This window comes from Somniosus microcephalus, chromosome 7 (genome assembly GCF_052327205.1).
Source record: "Somniosus microcephalus isolate GS21.2 chromosome 7, FLI_Smic_1.0, whole genome shotgun sequence".
NCBI lineage: Eukaryota > Metazoa > Chordata > Chondrichthyes > Squaliformes > Somniosidae > Somniosus > Somniosus microcephalus.
This window is the reverse complement of record NC_140993.1, coordinates 177,448,249-177,467,791: the sequence shown is the minus strand read 5'-3', so window position 1 is coordinate 177,467,791 and position 19,543 is coordinate 177,448,249. Positions and strand designations below refer to the sequence as shown.

The 19,543-nt window shown below is 47.9% G+C and overlaps 1 protein-coding gene across 1 annotated transcript in view; it reads left to right on the top strand.

Annotated features, from left to right (window-relative positions):
- The window catches only part of LOC147115028 (lethal(3)malignant brain tumor-like protein 4), a 591,174-nt gene that overhangs the window by 190,722 nt on the left and 380,909 nt on the right, over positions 1 to 19,543 (top strand). The window contains exons 9-11 of the mRNA XM_085993271.1: positions 6,436 to 6,540; positions 7,347 to 7,482; positions 7,916 to 8,007. Coding sequence (XP_085849397.1) covers positions 6,436 to 6,540; positions 7,347 to 7,482; positions 7,916 to 8,007 — 333 coding nt within the window. The remainder of the gene's footprint in view (positions 1 to 6,435; positions 6,541 to 7,346; positions 7,483 to 7,915; positions 8,008 to 19,543) is intronic.

Below are 19,543 nucleotides of genomic sequence, written 5' to 3'. Positions count from 1 at the left end.
GTCAGCAGGGAAGGGAAACTCCCGTTTTTGATTGACAGAATCTGGCTGCCACTGCTTGACCCTCCCACTTTTCACAGACATCCACGAGCTGCGAGCTGCTTTTCCAAGCCCCATTGTCCCGGCCATGCTTTTCTGACGGCCATTTTTAAACCCCTTTAAAATTACCAAACTCCAGGGAACAATTTTATTAATAAAATGTACTGTCTTAAAGTGTGCGAATTTTTCCACGAAGTTCCTCGATTCCGGTGTTGTCCACGCGCCGCAACACAGCCTTTTGCGGTTCTGGGCACGTTTTAAAACATTGTCCAACCCAGAGGCAATTTAAAGTCACGCATAGTCTCCGTCCACAATGTAGATTAATACCTCCAGCATCTTCGGGGCTGAGGGGATTTTTTGCAAACCCCTACATTCCCCCCTTTGGATACTTCCAACTTGCTTGTAGTATCCACTCGAAGAAGTGAGCAAAATTTTCTGACCCCCGACAAACAACCATCCCCTGTATTTACCTAATAGCTACCTACCACTGATTCCCCCGACCCGTCTATTCCCCTCAAATTTGAGGAAAAAAACGTGGTACGGTAGGCATCTACAGATACATCTATTTACAATAAGGGGTCTCATACCCCTGCATCACTCGTTACATTATAACCTATCACAAAATGTTGCAATCTTGGCTATACAATGTAATCACAATGATCCCAAGCACGGAGAGGGTCCTACGCCTTTGCTCAGCTTGGAGTTGTCACAAAATGATCCCAAGCATGGAGAGGGTCCTACGCCTCTGCTCAGCTTGGAGCTGTAACAAAATACAAAAAAAATCTGGTTTATCAACATGCTTAAATAAACCCCGACCATCACGTGCCAATGATGGGTCGCGAAATTCGAGTGGGTAATTGCTCCTCCCACCCGGGCAGTAAATGTTCCTTCCACCCCCCTTGAATGGCCTTAAACTTTTTTTAAAAAAACAGAAGAATGGATTTTACAGAAGTCTGCTCCACCAGCCCCGAGCCTTTTCCTTGTCCCTTTGTGGAGGCGGGGTACCCCTCCTGTTTCATAGACCGAGACCGGAGAGTATGGGATCGCGACTCCCAGTCCCTCCCCCTCCCGTTTTCCCTCAACTGGCTGGAGAGAATGATGGGTGCCTGTGTGGCGGCTCTCCCTGGCCCCACACTCAAACTTGGATCCCAGATCCGGCCACCTACTCATCCTCCCCAGCCACACTTACACTCTAACTTTTCCCATGTGCCCCGGGCGAGTTCCTCCCTTCCCCGAACGCACCCATGCGACTCTTGGGTCTCCCCCTCCCCTTTACAATCTTTCCCGGGCCATCACCACCCACTCCCGGGGAACGCGTCCCTATCTGACAAGGCGCCCGCGCTTCCCCACCATGACTCCTCAACAGCGAGGTCTCCCGCAAGTGAAATTCGGTCAGGATAGTGCTGGGTTGGAGGCTGTGCCCCACCCAGCTGGGGCCATCTCTTCCGCGTAGGAGGAGTAGGCAAGTTCCTCCGGACCCTGTCCGGTTTCTCCTCTTGGATTTGTCCAGTGATGAGGTGATCCCCAACCTTCTGCATCACCATATCTTCATTCGATGCCCAGCTCGGGCTGGGCGACCAGGGCTGCTTCTTCGTCCACTCTCCTGCAAAAACTTAAAAGGACATGCAGCCAGGTCTCTCACTGACCTGCTGTCTTAGGTGGAGACATGGTCGGGTCCCTCGACCTTGGACCAAAACACAGGCATTTGGCACACTTGTAAACTTAAACTTTAAACTACAAAATGTTAATTCTAAACTTAAAATTCACCTTAAAAGCATGCTATATTCAAAATGATATCAAACCAAAGCTATAATACAAATGCTGCCCGTCTCTGGACGGCCAGGCTAATCTCTGGCAATGTCGCAGATTACTGCTGCCTGCAGCGAAGCTGGACTGACTCCTGCTTCCGGTCCCTTGCAGCTTATGGCTGCTGATTGGGGACCCCTGTGTTCTGTTTCCTCCCGGGCTCAGGAGATTGCTCTCTGGCAGGTACTCTGGTGACCATCTTTTCTTGGGCTTGCGGACCCGCTGAGACCTTCTGAGGGGCGTCTCTGTGGGGGAAACTTTGGCTGGCGGACCCTGAGCTTGGGTCACAGCCCTAGCTGGCTGGGAACCTTCTCCCCCTGATGCAAACAGCCTGGACTGTTTAATATACCTGGCAGCCTGCCGGTACTCTGGGTTTGTCTCCTTTTCCCTACCCACTCCTGTACTGGGGGCAGGTATTCCCTCACCACCCGTTGCTGATGGCTGAAAATCTTCCTCTCCAGGTCCAAAACCTGGTACCAGCTCCTTCCCTATGTCCCCTGCAAGAGGGATTGCTATCCCTGCCTCCACAGGGTCCCACATCATAGGGGGGACTACTCTAGAAGCGGGCTGGGAAGCTTGTTCCTTTAAACAGGCGACTGCGCCTGCACGAATCTCCTCCCCGGAGTCCCCCGGCAGAGGCTGTGAAGCCTCTGTCTTCAAACAGGCGGCTGCGCCTGCGCAAACCTCCTCCTCGGAGTCCCGTGGCAGAGGCTGTGAAACCTCTGTATCCAAACAGGCGCCTGCGCCTGCGTGAACCTCCTCCCCTGAGTCCCACGGCAGAGGCTGTGAAGCCTCTGTCTTCAAACAGGCGACTGCGAGTGCGCAGGGAAACCGAAGAGGAGCCGCTGTGGTCCCGCAGGCAACTGCGCCTGCGCGTTCGATCTCTTCGCAAAGGGTAGAAAGAACCGCTGGGACTTCCAAGCAGGCTACTGCGCCTGCGTGTATAGACTGGGAAGTGGGGTCCTTTAAACGGCCGACTGCGCCTGTGTGCGCAGCCTCACAGTGAAAAGGAGCCGCTGGGGGTTCCAAGCCCGTGACTACGCCTGCGCGAACCCGGTCTTAGGAAACCTCTCCCCTCAGGCGCGCGACTGCGCTTGCGCAAACCTCTTGTTCGAAAGACTGGGGAATTCCTGTCTCCAGACCAGTGACTGTGCATGCGCGGGCAGTCTCCAAGCGATCTTCTGTGAATGAACTGGCAGCAGCCTGCTGATTTCTACTCTCAGGCTGCTGTTTCTCTGTTTCTGAGCCAAATAACTGGTTCAAATTTAAACTTTGACCAAAACTTAGGTCCCACTGGGGCAGGGAAGTGTCCCAATTTGTGGGCTGGACAACTTTTCCCTGGAAACAAGCCACAGCGCCTGTCTTTACAGGCTGTGAACTTGAACTTGTCTTGTCAGATTTATACAATTTTCCTGATTTTCCCTGTGTCCCATCCCTGCCTGTAATCGTTGCCACTGGCCCGGACTCATATGGGTCTCAGAAAGTGCCTGCACGTGCACCCTCCTTGGCCAGCCTATCGGCCAGTCATTGTGGGGAGGCAGAGGTGGGCAAGGGGGCTGCAGCACCACTGATGGCTGCTACCTTTCCCTGATTGGCCCTGAGGAAAGATTTTAACGACTCCAAGACGGACTCGACTGTATCGGGAGGAGTTTCTGTCTCTGCCTTCTGAGTTGGGGCTGCGGGGGTCCTGGCTTTATCGTCTCTCCCAGACTTTTTACAATCCCTGTGCCAGTGGCCATCGTCCCCGCACCTGTAACAAGTGACCTTGTTCTGGGAGGGACGGCTCCGCTCCTGGCGCCACTCTTTCTTGTATTGAGCCCCAGGTTTAACCTTGTGGACCTTACCCTTTTGCTGGGGGTCCCACTATTCCTACCATTCCTATATGCTACCGTGAGCTGTCGGATTACAGTCACTTCGGTTGCTAGGGGGTCTCAGGGGTCAAACCAGGTATCAGCCTTTGCTTTTATCTGGGGCAGGCAATTGAACACCAGGCAACGAAGCCATTGGGTCCGCTGCTGCTGGTTCAGTTGTGCCCTATTTTGTCCCCCTGTACACGCGCTGTTGTAGACTGGCCACAGCCTGTCTGCAAATGCCTGTGGGGTCTCCCCTTCCTTTTGCAGGGTTTTCCCTACACGATCGAATGGATTGCCGTCGTTCGCACCCATGGCTTCCAGTATTTCCTCCTTCAGGTCCTCAAAACCCTTCTGCCCTCTCTTAGCCTCAGTGGCTTCCTACACAAGGCGCTCTATCTCTGCCTGGCATTTTTCCAACTCTGACTCCCGATTCTTGGCCTCTGTCACCTGCTCCCGCTTCCTCATCTCACCCTTCTTAACCCAGCCACCCATGCTATAATAGGTCAGTTTACACGCTGCCGTTAACATCTGCAGGGCTACCCACAGACTGAAAACAGGAGAAACAAGAGCCGATGCTTTCTCCAGATCCAGACCACCTATCATATCAAGAACTGCCTCCAGTCCTGTCGCAGTCGTCAATTTGTAGGGGGGCATCTTTTTCCGGGTTTACGGTAATTTACCTTCCTTTACCTGGTTTACGGTAATTTACCTGGTCAGGCAGCCTTTTGCTACTACACTCTGACCATTCCCAAACAGCGGTTTCGAATCGCTAAACCCACCCTTCCAGTTCTGACTGGAGGACTTATAATTAATGATATATTAAAACGGACAACTGGTCTGGATGTGAGAAAATCAACTTTTATTAAACTAAAGAAAACTACACCACACGATTTTAGTAATCACTGTACAATTGTTTAAATGGGGGAAGACAGACGGGAAAACGAGGGATAAATGGCTACAATGTTAATTAAACAATCTTAGCAATTTCCCTTAAATTACCCCCCCCCCCCTTTAACTCCTTACTAGATTGCCTTGCTGAGGAGTCAGAAACCTGCTCACCTGGGGTCCAAGGAAAATAAGAGAGAGAGTTAGCTTCTCAGGAGCTATCTTTATATCCTGCGAGCTCCTGCTGTTTGGCGCTGAAAGGGTCTGTGTGCAAATTCGCGCCGAAAAGTTCGAATACACAAGAGAAAGGCCATGATTGGCTGACTCAAACGGGCTTGGAGTGGTTTGAATGTGTCTTCGTTCTGGGGCCGAAATGTTCCTGCCCACATCCAGAGTTTCTGGGCTAACAAAAGGGAGTAATGGGTGATTCAAAAACCCATTCATTCTAAACTGTTCCCTATCAAAGTCCTTTCCGTAGTTTCTGTGTGTCTCATTGTGTGTAAGGGGCTTTTAATGGGTTGGATTACTAGGTAAACAGAAGCCCTTTGTCCTGCGGTCATTGAAACCGCAGCTTGAGTGGATAATTCTTTATGTCAACAAGAGAGCAGTCTCAGTAAATAAACATCGATTGTCAGCAGGGAAGGGAAACTCCCGTTTTTGATTGACAGAATCTGGCTGCCACTGCTTGACCCTCCCACTTTTCACAGACATCCACGAGCTGTGAGCTGCTTTTCCAAGCCCCATTGTCCCGGCCATGCTTTTCTGACAGCCATTTTTAAACTCATTTGAAATTACCAAACTCCAGGGAACAATTTTATTAATAAAATGTACTGTCTTAAAGTGTGCGAATTTTTCCACGAAGTTCCTCGATTCCGGTGTTGTCCACGTGCCGCAACGTAGCCTTTTGCGGTTCTGGGCACGTTTTAAAACATTGTCCAACCCAGAGGCAATTTAAAGTCACGCATAGTCTCCGTCCATGATGTAGATTAATACCTCCAGTATCTTCGGGGCTGAGGGGATTTTTTGCGAACCCCTACACCATTAAAACATTGGGATACTCTTCTGCTACCAATGACATGTGGATATGAGGATAACTTTTCTGTTCTGCGATGGCACCTCGACTGCTGAGAGTGCAGATTGGAAAATCTCGCTTCCTACATGATTTGCTGCTGTGCATTCCTGATCTTTGTTTCACGTATTTGAGATAACATGATGTGACCTAAATTACTTATTGGTAATCTCCAAATGGAAAACACCTTGTAAGTCTGCATCACTGTTAATGTGATGCTGTGCCTTCAGGTAAAATGCAATAACCGGTTTTATTATACTTTCACCTACTCACTGCAAAACTGCTATGAAAACATACACAAAGCACTGCAAAGTGGTAAAAGGGATTGATTGCTGAACTGCTGGCAGAGTCCAAGGAGGCACTGGTTGCTGAAGTGAGCGGGACGAGAAGGAGATTAGCTCCCAGTAGACACATTGGATGGGAAGATAATCGAGAGAGGAAGATTGGGCAGTTGGGATTGATGCTTATAAGGATAAAACAACAGGTGCTTAGATGGGCCCCTTGGAGAATGCTGAGAGAGGCACAGAGGGTAGCTGTAGGGTTATCCAAGCGGTAATTCAAGCCTGGGACGTCAACAGAAGAGTAGGACGGCAAGGGAGTAGTGATGGTTTGGGTAGTGATTGGGTGCAAAATACCTGAGTGCAAAGTTAAAGTCAGATGTCCAACAGTGGGATGAAGTTGACATGTAGGCAGCAGATAGCCAGCTTGGAGTATCGATGAATCATTGTCCAGGTTCGGAGACCGTTATAGAGAGGAAACACTTACATTCCACTTTTTTTCTTACAGTTTCAATTAGTTCCCCAGAATAAAAATGGATTTAAAGTAGGCATGAGATTGGAAGGCATCGACCCTCGGCATCCCTCAATGTTCTGTGTGCTGTCAGTGGCAGAGGTAAGATTTTATGTGCATGAATAATTTGTTGTTGAATATGTTAGAACTGTGCAGCAATTGCCTTGTGTTTTGATTTTTTAACATGGATATTTATTACCGGAGCCAGGTTTGTGCCTAGGCTTGTTGCTGACATCTTCACACCATCTGCATAACATAATTGCCAAAGACCAATTCATGCCTGTGCGATTGAGTGGTCTAGGCTTGCCATGTACATACCAAAACAAAAGACAGAAAAAGACCAGCTGCTCCATGTGATACAGCTCCATAAGTTTCAGGGTCACAGAAAAGAAACTACTGTAGTGAGATTTTTCGAATGATAGGCCAGATGGATAAATGGCCTTCTCCTGCCCAAAGCATTATTATGTTACTAATTTCCTCTTTTATACAAGGCATTAAATAATCAGCTGGGCAGAGCGCATGGAGTAAAATCAGGTGTGCAGGAATGCATGCCTGTAACGGAGCCCTCCTGATTTTCCGACGTGAGTTCCTCTCCACCCAAATTTCTTCCATGCACTCTGCTAAGGCTATTATTTAACTCCCAGGTGCAAAAGTAGAAAATCTGGCCCAGTTATTCTTACCCAAATTAGATGTAATATTTAAAATAGCACCTTATTAATCTGTACCCACTGTGAGCTCCTAACAGCCTCCAGTCCATGGTAATAGACCACAAAATGGTTTCTTCTGATGAAATATTTAATAATACATAATATAAAACGTGATAAACATCAGTGACTCCTAACCCTAACTCCTAATGTTACTGCATTATTAATATAAACAACTTTAGCTTGACTGTTTCCTCCCATCAGGTGTGTGGCGTCCGCCTGAGGCTCCACTTTGACGGATATTCTGAGTGTTTTGATTTCTGGATTAACATCGACTCATCTGATATCCATCCTGTGGGATGGTGCGAGAAGACCAGCCATAAATTGCATCCTCCCAAAGGTCTGAACGCCTCAACTTGAGAGAAATATATATATTTGTTATCAGAAAGTCAAAAAGACTGCAGAATATATAACATATACATCACATTTGAAAACCGTACTACATTGATCTTACTGACAACTGCCTCTGCAAGTGCTAAAGTGTGAGAAGTACTCATGTAATTCTGAATTAATCTGGAAAGTCAAATTCAGCCTAATGTGCTATGCCATGCAAGAATAAAGATTAGTTTGGTCAGGCAATCACAGATCCTAAACTGGCTGCCATGAAACAATGTATTATCCTATTTATATTTGTGACATTTATAGAGAAAATTAAACTGTACAGTATTTTGATTTGTGATGTTATGAAATAAATTCTAATGATGCATGAAACTAGTAATTCAATTGCCCCATCAACTTTCCTATTATTGACAGGATTCTGACTTCCTTTTCAGGCTGTAAAGAAGAGGAGTTTAACTGGGCAAACTACCTGAAGGCCTGTAAGGCCCAAACAGCCCCAAAGAATCTATTTAAAATTCAGATTGCAGTAAGTATTTTTTTATGATACCACACCAATTATTTAAGTAGTTTATCCTTCATTTTGTAATATTGATTTTAGAGATAGGCATTTAAATAAATTGAGCCTTCAGTTTCAGAAGGTCTACGTGTGAATACAAAGCTAGACTAGTGCATAGGAGTTCCAAGCAGAGAGAACATCCTTCTCAGGCCTTCCAGGACTCAGAGATTGCCGTTTGTCAGCTGCTGCCCAAATAAGCTAGCACTGACCTTGAAAATGTTTCTGGGGTCAACTTTGTTTAAAAAAATTTTGAACTCGCAGTTGCTAATGGCTGCTGCGACAGCAGTCGAATGCCTGTGGCAGCTTAAAGAAGGAGACAGCCTTGCTGAAAAGAAAAAATTCTCACCATTTGCATGAACAAATCTCCTGCAGTGGATGAATATAAGGAGGACATAAATAACCTTCCAGAGATGTTGGGGAACATAGGCCTAGAAATTCACTTTGGGCCTGCCAGCTGGCGTGCGCCCAAAAGTTAGCGCTGAGCGCGGAGACAGTTGCGACCGTCAGATATTCAGTTTTTGCGCCCCAAGTCGGAACCGGGCGCTATTCCAGGGTGAACCCGCCCCCGCTTGGGGCACTGAAACTGAATTTCAGCGCTCTAGGCGCAGCTGCGCCACCCGCTGTGGAGCGGCAGGCTGCGGTACTGCAGGCCTCCTCCTCTTAAGGGGGAGGTGCCTGCAACGGGGAGATCGCCGCTGGATAGTGCCGGCAAATGAGCCCGGCACCACGGAGAAGTGCCGGGTTCGCGGAAAGCAGCCAGCAATGCCGCGGGGGGGGGGGGGTGGGTGGAGGAGGCCGAGGAAGGAGGTGCGGGCAGGCGACCGCCGAAAAAGCGGCCGGCCGCACCTCCACCTTAAAGCGCCCCACTAAGGCTACAGTACGGCCCCGTTTTCTAATCGCTGTTTGCGGCCGCTGCGGAAGAGGCGGCCGCAACTCAATATAGGGGTCGGGCCGGTAGCGGGGCGGTAGCGGGGCACTGCGCACACCAATGACGTCATCGGTGCCGGCGCAGCGCTAACGGCTACCGCCGCCATTACCGCTGCGCTGATTATCAGCGCAAACTCCTCTATTGGCGCAGAAGCCCTCTTTGGGCGGTAACTGGCCGCAAAGCTGGCAGCGCCTTACTGAATTTCTAGGCCATAGGGTCTAATGAGAGGGAGGAATTGAATGAAATCAGTATTTGTAGGGAAATGGTGTTAGGGAAATTGACGGCATTAAAGGTCGATAAATCCTCAGGGCATGATAATCTACATCTACATCCTAGGGTACTTAAGGAAGTGGCCCGAGAAATAGTAGATGCATTGCTGGTCATCTTCCAAAATTATATAGACTCTGGAATAGTTCCCATGGATTGGAAGGTAGCTAATGTAACCCCACTATTTAAAAAAGGTGGTAGAGAGAAAACGGGGAATTATAGACCAGTAAGCCTGACATCAGTAGTGGGGAAAATGCTGGAGTCCATTATAAAAGATGTAATAGCAGAGAACTTGGAAAACAGTGACAGGATCGGACAAAGTCAACATGGATTTACAAAAGGTAAATCGTGCTTGACTAATCTACTGGAATTTTTTGAGGATGTAATTGGTAGAATAGATAAGTGAGAACCAGTGAATGTGGTGTATTTGGACTTTCAGAAGGCTTTCGTAAGGTCCCGCATAAGAGATTGGCGTGCAAAGTTAAAGCACATGGGATTGGGAGTAAGGTACTGACTTGGATAGAGAACTGGTTGGCAGGCAGGAAGCAAAGAGTTGGAATAAACGGGTCTTTTTCCTAGTGGCAAGCAGTGACTAGTGGGGTACCGCAGGGATCTGTGCTAGGACCCCAGCTATTCACAATATATATTAATGATCTAGATGAGAGAACTAGATGTAATGGGCAGGATTTTCATTGGGCCGTTGAGGCGGGATTGAAGCCGTGTGGGGGGTTAAAATTGCAAAAACTGGTGGGCGGGCCCAACCCCTCCTCCATCCCGCCTCCAAGCAATTTTCATTAATTCGTGTCTAATGGTCCCGTCTCCATCCCACCTCCAAGAGGCGGGATAGGCCGTTAAGGCCCTTAACAAGCACTAAATTGCCACTATAATACCATTTTGAAAGGCCTCTGCGATTTTAACCATTTTCCCACGTGAAACACGACGGTGAAACCTGGTGGGAGCACAAGTGGATTGCTGACTATAAGCTGCAGCTCAACCATTAAAGAGGAGATTTGATCAGCCATCATTTGCAGGTGGCAGGACTTTGTGGTCTCAGGTCTGGGGGAACTTTTAGACGGCATAACCACAGCTGTGGAAGTTTGGAGCCTGACACCCATCTCCAGTGTGACCTGGGAAACCCCTCTCGCCACCTTCACTGAGCGCTTCCTCAACTGAGGGATATACCAGCAGCATGGGAGCCATTTATTTCCTTCCCTTCTGGACATTGGATGAGGACGAAGACCAGCCGCAGCACCAGCAGAACCAGGAACAACAGCAGCACCAACAGCAGCAGCAACAACAGCAGCAGCAACAACATGAGCACCAAGCTGCTGCTCACCCACCTGAAGCTGCACAGGCCAGAAGGGGCCAGCGCATGGAAGCCCGTCGGCGCAGGAGATACCCCCCAAACAGAGTCTACAGACACAGGGTCAGCTACCTCAACATGTCTGAGCAGCAGTGCCAAAGGCGGCTCCGACTTTCGCGAGAGGCAGTGGGTGACATCTGCGCAATGCTGCAACAAGACCTGCAGGCCAGAGGACCAGGTGGACAACCCTTACCAGTGGCCGTCAAAGTCACCACCGCACTCAACTTTTTTGCCTTAGGCTCATTCCAGGGATCAGCAGCAGACATCAGCGGCATCTCTCAGGCGGCCGTACACACTTGCATCACGCAGGTAACCGATGCCCTCTTTGCCATCGCGCACAATCACATCCATTTCTCCAAGGATCAAGCAAGTGTCACGGCGCGGCGGTGGGATTAGCTAATCTGGCAGGCTTTCCAAGGGTGCAGGGCGCCGTTGACTGCACACATGTGGCCCTTAAGGCACCCCATCGCAATCCAGGTATTTTTGTCAACCGCAAGGGCTTCCATTCCCTTAACGCTCAGCTGGTGTGTGACCACAAGAAGGAAATTTTGCATGTTTGTGCCAAGTACCCTGGCAGTTGCCATGACTCCTTCATACTACGCCAGTCTAGTGTGCCTCCGCTATTCAGTCCGCCAGACCAACTTAACGGATGGGTACTTGGAGACAAGGGCAACCCCTGAAGACGTGGCCAATGACGCTGTTGAGGAGCCCATCCAGCGAAGCTGAGGAGAGCTACAACTCCAGCCACATGTCCACCAGAGCCATAATCGAGCAAACCATCGGTTTGCTGAAGATGCGCTTCAGATGCCTGGATAGATCAGGTGGAGCCCTGCAGTACTCAGCAGCCAGGGTCTCCAGAATCGTCATAGTTTGCTGTGCACTTCACAACATGGCACAGCGTCGTGGCTTGCAGATTCCTGAGGACCAAGTGGCTCGTCACATATCCTCCTCAGATGAGGAGTAGGGCGAAAACGAACATCTTGCAGAGGCCCATCAACAAGCGGAAGCAGTACGCGAGAACATTGCTGCCCGGGATGCAAGGAACGCACTCATCTTGGCCAGATTTGCTTAGCCTAGCCAATCAAGCACTTTTGCCTCGCAGCTTCTTACCTGAGCATCGACAATGGCCAAGGACCAGCGGATTCCTACCACTCTGACCACCATACTGACAATTGCACGTAATCCTATGCCCTCAATGTGAAAGTCCCATTCGCGAAATGACACACGCCACAACTACAGCAGTAGCCATCATATTTTTGATTTACATTATTCATCTGATGGCTTTTTAACAGAAAACATCAAATTTCACCCAAGTAACTACCCTCGTGACTATTTGTGCAGTAGCTTTCTCTTATGCGTGCTCCTGCGTGGTGCTTCCCCTGTGGCTTCAGCAGATGTGGAGGCCCCTTGCTCACTTTCCTGCTGCTGCTGTCTTGACACCTTTGGCGGGCATCCTCTGGGGTTGCGAACCTGTGAGGGCTCGGCAACAGTCTGCTGCTCCTGCTGCTGTGCAGGGGTTGAGACGCCGATCTCAGTTGGGTGTGGACTCTGGTGGGGCTCTGACCGAGGACTCTACAGTGGCATGGTCGTGTGAGCGCTTGGAGAGGAGCCCCCACTTCCTTGATGTCTGCCACCAACTTCCCTCTCATGTGTCAGGTCCCCCTCGACGCTTGCATGGGGACCCATATCTGCACTGGCAGTCCTACTCAGAAGGACTTCCATGAAGGTCTGGTTTCTCTGTTCCGTAGATGACCATCGCTCCTCCAGAGATGTCATTCTTGCTGAACATTCACCATGTTTTCTGCACTCAGGCGACTTATCACCTCCATGGAGGGAGCCATCTTTTCCATGGTGATGCGTTCATGCGCCAGTGATTCCACAAAGGCTCTGCTCATGTTCGCGATGGACTCCTCCATTCGCTCCACACTCGCAGCGACCCTGGAGACAAAACCTGCTAGAGACTCCTGCATCTGTTCCTGGAGTTCCATCACCTCTGATCTTATGGATGGACCCAGAGGCAGAGGGTCGACATGCAGCTGAGCTGAGCTGACAGAGTCCTGCGCCCTCCGACTAGGACTCTCCACTGCTGTCCCTGTCTCCACAATCTGCTGATGCTCACTTGTGAGCTGTGATACACCAGGTGACAACACTACTCTGTGTCCCGAAGGTCCCACCGAGGTGTGAGTGTCTGCGCTGGTGCTGGGTGCGCTGAATTCTGCTGATGCTGCGCCCTCAGAGGTTGCAGCTTCCTCTGAGGAGTCTTGAGGCTCATGCTCTTCCTTCTGGCTAGTGGGGATGGGTGCTTGCGATGGTCCTGTTGGGGAGTAAAGGAAAGAGTCAGAGATGTGATGCCAAGGTTACATGCACACTGCATATTGCAGATGACCACAAGTCCATCTGTTAGAGCTTCAGAATCATTATCAGCGACTCATGCAATGTCAATGAGAGAGATGGAAACCTATTCTGTCACCAGCTTGCTGTGATGCACCCCTCTGTCTGTCCCCCACTTGCGCATCTTCCTCCACTTCAACGATCTCCAGGACCGCCTCCTCCCAGGGGGTGAGGTGGGCTACTGAAGGTGGCCCTCTTCCTGTCCTCACTCTTTCTCGCTTATTGTGAGCTCTTTTTTCCTTCAATGAGGGAGACAAGTGGAGGTTCAGTGAGAATGAAGGAGTGAGTGTAGAGATTCCATAGCATAGATACTTAGAAGGAGACAAAGATGGAGTGAGGTGGCAAGACCAAGGGCCCTCCCTGTGTGTTGTCAGTTGTTTTCATAGCATCACAGTGATAGGGAGTGTGAGGGCTGCATAGTCGAATAGTTAGGTGAATGTGACCATAGAGAGAGAGGGAATGGGTAAGGGTGCATGGATGTCAGTGTCAAGTGGGACGTGGAGGAAGAGATTGCTAAAGCTGAGTGCTGGTGAGGAGAGGCAATGGGGATCAGATTGAGGGTGATGGGAAATTCATACTCACTTTTCCAGTGCGCAGAAGGTCATGAAATCTCTTCCTGCACTGAATCCAGGTTCTGCGGGTTACTGATATTGAGTTTACCTCCTCTGCCACCTGGATCCACACAGCCTTGGTCTGCTGGGGAGGGTTCTTCCTCCCTGAAGAAGGGAAGAGCACCTCTTTATGAGCTCTTGCTCCCTCAACTAAAGCCTGCAAGGCAACATCATCAAACCTGGGAACAGACTTAGGTCTGTCGCTGGTCATTCTGCCTCCAGGTCCCTGTAGCATGATAGGCCAAAAGGTTGGCACTCTGCAGAAGAAGCAATGCTTGTTGCAGACCTTAAATGCAGCAGCAATGATGATGTCATCGGAGACGACTTTCAGACTGGAGAAACTCATTTGCCATGGGTTCCCACACGTTGGAACTAAATTGGCCAATTAAGTTAAAATCGCATCAATCTGCCACATCGATTTAGATTCGGGTGGATAACACGAAATGTGGATTACACGACCCCAGCCCGCCCCTGAATTAAAATCCAGCCCATTATCTCCAAGTTTGCAGACGACACAAAGCTGGGCGGTCGTGTGTGCTGTGAGGAGAATGGAGAGAAACTCCAGTATGATTTGGACAGGTTGGGTGATTGGGCAGATGCATGGCAGATGCAGTATAATGTGGATAAATGTGAGGTTATCCACTTTGGTGGCAAAAACAGGAAGACATTATTAATCTGAACGGCAATAGATTGGGAAAAGGGGAAGTGCAACGAGACCTGGGTGTCCTTGTGCACCAGTCGCTGAAGGTAAGCATGCAGGTGCAGCAGGCGGTTAAGAAGGCAAATGGTATGTTGGCCTTCATAGCAAGAGGATTCGAGTACAGGAGCAAGGATGTCTTGCTGCAGTTGTACAGGGCCTTGGTGAGACCACTCCTTGAGTATTGTGTGCAGTTTTGGTCGCCTTATCTGAGGAAGGATGTTCTTGCCATGGAGAGAGTGCAGCGAAGATTCACCAGACTGATACCTGGGATGGCAGGAATGACGTATGAAGAGAGATTGGGTCGATTAGGCTTATATTCGCTAGAGTTTAGAAGAATGAGAGGGGATCTCATTGAAACGTATAAAATTCTAACTGGACTAGGCAGACTAGATGCAGGAAGGATGTTCCCGATGGCGGGGGAGTCCAGAACCAGGGGTCATAGTCTAAGGATAAGGGGTAAGCCATTTAGGACTGAGATGAGGAGGAATTTCTTCACCCAGAGAGTGGTGAACCTGTGGAATTCTCTACCACAGAAGGCAGTTGAGGCCAACTTATTAAATATCTTCAAAAAGGAGTTCGATATATTTCTTAAGGCTAAAGGGATCAAGGGATATGGGGAGAAAGCAGGGACAGGGTACTGAATTTGGATGATCAGCCATGATCTCATTAAATGGCGGAACAGGCTCGAGGGGCCGAACGGCCTACTCCTGCTCCTATATACTATGTTTCTATGGCCCCCGCCACCATTAAATGGTTGAAGGCATTGTGCCTCTCTCAGCAAATGCCAGTGCCCATTCTCTTCCAGTTTTCTTAGCATCTAGTTTGGAAACTGTGATGTATGTTACTTTGTCATTATCACTTCACTTAAATACATCTGCCTATATTTCGACAGAAATAATGCCAGAAGATACATCTGGGCCAAAATGGGCAGGGATCCGGTATAATAGATCCCTGCCCAATTTTACACCCCTCCCCTACTACTGCCGCTAAAGTTGCAGAACCAGCACAAAAAATCCTACTCCATCTGTCTAATCTTGCTCTGACATTTTTCCTGTAATTTGTGGCCAGCGGCGATGCAATGCTGATCTCTGTGGTGAAAACTTGAGGTTTCTCGACGTCGAATTGATTGTAGTGCTGTGAATAAGGGATTCATAGTGCAATGCAGCAGTGACATCATCAAGCTGTCAAAGCAGTCAATCACATTAAAGAATTCCCTCACACAGCAAACCAGGATATAAATAGCAGCTTTCACCCTCACTTTTACAAAAAATGTTACAGAGAGCGAATTCAAGATTGGGACTTTCACTTGGGGATAAGGTAGAAGCTGAAATATCATGAACAAACTTTTAAAATTGTAATTTTTATCAGAATGGAGAAATTTGACATTCCACAAATATAAAAATTAGTTTTTCAGGGCTCAAGGGAAGACAAGCCAAGTTTATGCACCCTGTCCTTATAATTTAACCCTTTTAACTGTTGTCATTCTGCTACAGGTAGGATAATTTGGGCTGTAATGTGACCTTCCCCTATGGCCTTTGTCAGATTTGTTGCTTCATGTGCCTCTGGATTTTTAATCATAGTTGCCCAGCTGTGGAGGTTGACGAAACCAGTATTCAGCGCTGTTCTCTCTCATTTTCTTGTCCATCATAAATGCAGAAAATCCTTTTAAAATAGAATGGTTGGTGCAGGAAGGGAGGCTTTATCCAGACTGACCTGTCACTGAGCACCATGAAGGTAGAGTTAGCCTCATGGAGAGTGTGCCATTTTTGCCAGTACCCTGCAAGAGACCTGGACTAAGCAGTTGGTGATGAGTGAACTTAATGCAATGGACTTGGATGTCTCGAACATCAGTGTGGTTGGTGTGTCACAATCTTTGGAAATTTCTACCCAATGGGCTGTGGATGCGGAATTGTTGAGTATATTCAAGGTTGAGATAGATAGATTTTTGGACTCTAGGGAAAATCAAGGGATATGGAGATCGGGCGGGAAAGTGGAGTTGAGTTCGAAGATCAGCCATGATCTTAATGAATGGCGTAGCAGGCTCGAGGGGCCGTATGGCCTACTCCTGTTCCTACATGGACATCGCTGCAGGAGTTCCTCAGGGCAGTGTCCTAGGCCCAACCATCTTCAGCTGCTGCATCAGTGACCTTCCTTCCATCATAAGGTCAGACGTGGGGATGTTCGCTGATGACTGCACAGTGTTCAGTTCCATTTGCGACTCCTCAGATAATGAAGCAGTCCATGCCCGCATGCAACAAGACCTGGACAACATTCTTGGACTGATAGGTGGCAAGTAACATTCACACCACACAAGTGCCAGGCAATGACTATCTCCAACAAGCAAGAGTCTAACCACCGCCCCTTGACATTCAACAGCATAACCATCGCCAAATCCCCCACCATCAACATCCTGGGGGGGTCACCATTGACCAGAAACTTAACTGGGCCAGCCACATAAATACTGTGGCAACAAGAGCAGGTTAGAGGCAAGTATTCTGCGGCGAGTGTCTCACCTCCTGACTCCCCAAAGCCTTTCCACCATCTACAAGGCACAAGTGTGATGGAAATACTCTCCACTTGCCTGGGTGAGTGCAGCTCCAACAACACTCAAGAAGCTCGACACCATCCAGGACAAAGCAGCCCGCTTGATTGGCGCCCCATCCACCACATTAAACATTCACTCCCTCCACCACTGGCGTACCGTGGCTGCAGTGTGTACGATCTACAAAATGCACTGCAGCAACTCACCAAGGCTTCTTCGGCAGCACCTCCCAAACCCGCGACCTCTTCCGCCTAGAAGGACAAGGGCAGCAGGCATATGGGAACACCACCACCTCCAAGTTCCCCTCCAAGTCACACACCATCCTGACTTGGGAATATATCGGCGTTTCTCTATTGTCACTGGGTCAAAATCCTGGAACTCCCTCCCTAACAGCACTGTGGGGATACCTTCCCCACGCGGACTGCAGTGATTCAAGAAGGTGGCTCACCACCACCTTCTCAAGGGCAATTAGAGATGGGCAATAAATGCTGGCCTTGCCAGCGACGCCCACATTCCAGGAATGAATTTTAAAAAAATTCTTATGTTCTTAATCTGTCCTGTGTAGTTCCTTCCACCGTACTGAAGGAAGATAATTGTCGTATAGCTGATTATTCAGAAATGATAGATGCTTGCAACAGGGCTCCGACAATCATAAGATAGCCACAGATGAGCAAGGACATTTGACGTATCTTAGCTCATCTGTCCAGAAAGACCTTCACAGTTCTGCCATCAGAGCATTTAAATGTTTCTTAAATAATTCTAGGGTTTTTGCCTCAACCACTCTATCCTTAGTGTAACATTCTGTGACATTAATCCTAAATTTGCTGTTTACTAGCTTGAACCTGTGCACCTTGCCGCATAGGAACAGAAATAGACCATTTAGCCCCTCGAGCCTGTTCTGCCATTCAATGAGATCATGGCTGACCTGTGACCTAACTCCATATACCCATCTTTGGTTAACAGAAATCTAACAATCTATGATTTAAAATAAACAATTGATCTAGCATCAATTGCCGTTTGTGGAAGAGAGTTCCAAATTTCTACCACAGTTTGCGTGTAGAATTGTTTCCTAACCTCGCTCCTGAAAGGCCTGGCTTGAATTTTTAGCTATGTCCCCTAGTCCTAGACTCCCCAACCAGCAGAAACAGTTTCTCTCTATCTACCCTATCGGTTCTGCTTAATATCTTGAAAACTTTCATCAAATCACCTCTTAACCTCCTAAATTACAGGCAATACAATGCTAGTTTGTGTAATCTCTCCTTGTAATTTAACCCTTGGCGTCCAGGTATCATTCTGGTAAATCTCTCTGTACCTGTCCATGACATTTTAACGATCTATGTACATGGACCCCTAAGTCTCTTTTAGACCGCCACTGTTTCTAGCTTTTCCCCATTTAGAAAGTACTCTGTTCCATCCTTTTTAGGTCCAAAGTGGATGACCTCACACTTGCTTACATTGAAATCCATTTACCACTTAATCTGTTAATATCTCTTTGTAATTTTATGCTTCCATCTACACTGCCGCCTAGCTTTGTGTCATCAGCAAACTTGGCTATGTGGCTCTCTATTCCATTATCTTAATCACTAATAAATACGGTGAATAGTTGAGACCCCAACACACATCCCTGTGGGATACCACTAATCACATTCTGCCAAATAGAGTACCTGCCCATTATCCCTACTTAATTATAGACTCTAGTAATTTCCCAACAACAGATGTTAGGCTAACTGGTCTAGGATTCCCTGGTTTCCCTCTCTCAGTATTCTTAAATAGCGGAGTGACATGCAATTTTCCAATCTAAAGGAATGGTTCCTGAATCGATAGAACTTTGGAAGATTATAGTTAAGGCATCTACAGTGTTCTCACCTACTTCTTTTAAAACCCTGGGATGGAAACCATCTGGTCCTGGGGATTTGTCAGTCTTTAGTGCCATTATTTTCTTCATCACTGTTATTTTGCTTATGTTAATTTTGGTGATTTCCCCGTCCCTGATTAATATTCGTTTCCTTGGGATGTATGGAAAGCTATCCTCTTCCTCTACTGTAAATACTGACACAGAGTAGTTATTTAACATGTCTGCCGTTTCCTTATTTTAAATTAAAAGATCACCATTATTGTTTTCAAGGGGCCCACATTGCCCCCGACCACCTTCTTTTTCATAATATAATTGTAAAAAAATTTGTGCTGATTTTGATATCCCTTACAAGTTTCTTTTCATACTCCTTTTTCTTGCTCTTACTATCTGTTTTATCACCTTTTGTTGTTCTTTGTATCTCTCTCAGTTGCCAGGATCTGTGCTATTTTTGTATGCTTTTTCTTTTAGTTTTATGTTGTCCCTTACCTCTTTTTTGGCAAGTGGAGCTCTAGCCCCTTAGGGGTATAAACTGGTTCTGTATCACCTTAAATTATTTTTTGTACACCTCCCACTGATCTCCCACTCTTCTGCTTTAGTTTGAAGTCATATTCCAGATTTACCTTTCCTGTACTGTTTAAAATTTTATATACTTCCAGAAGATTACCTCTTAGTTGTCTCCTTTAAAGAGGGGGAAAGCCCAAGTTTCTGGAGTTTTTCTTCACAACTCCGTGCTATGACACCCGGAATCAGTCTCACGGCTCTTTGAACTGCTTGCCTTGTGCCTTGGTGATCAGAACTGGGTACGGTACTCAAGTCATGATCTGGCTAGAGCGCTATACAGTTTGAGCA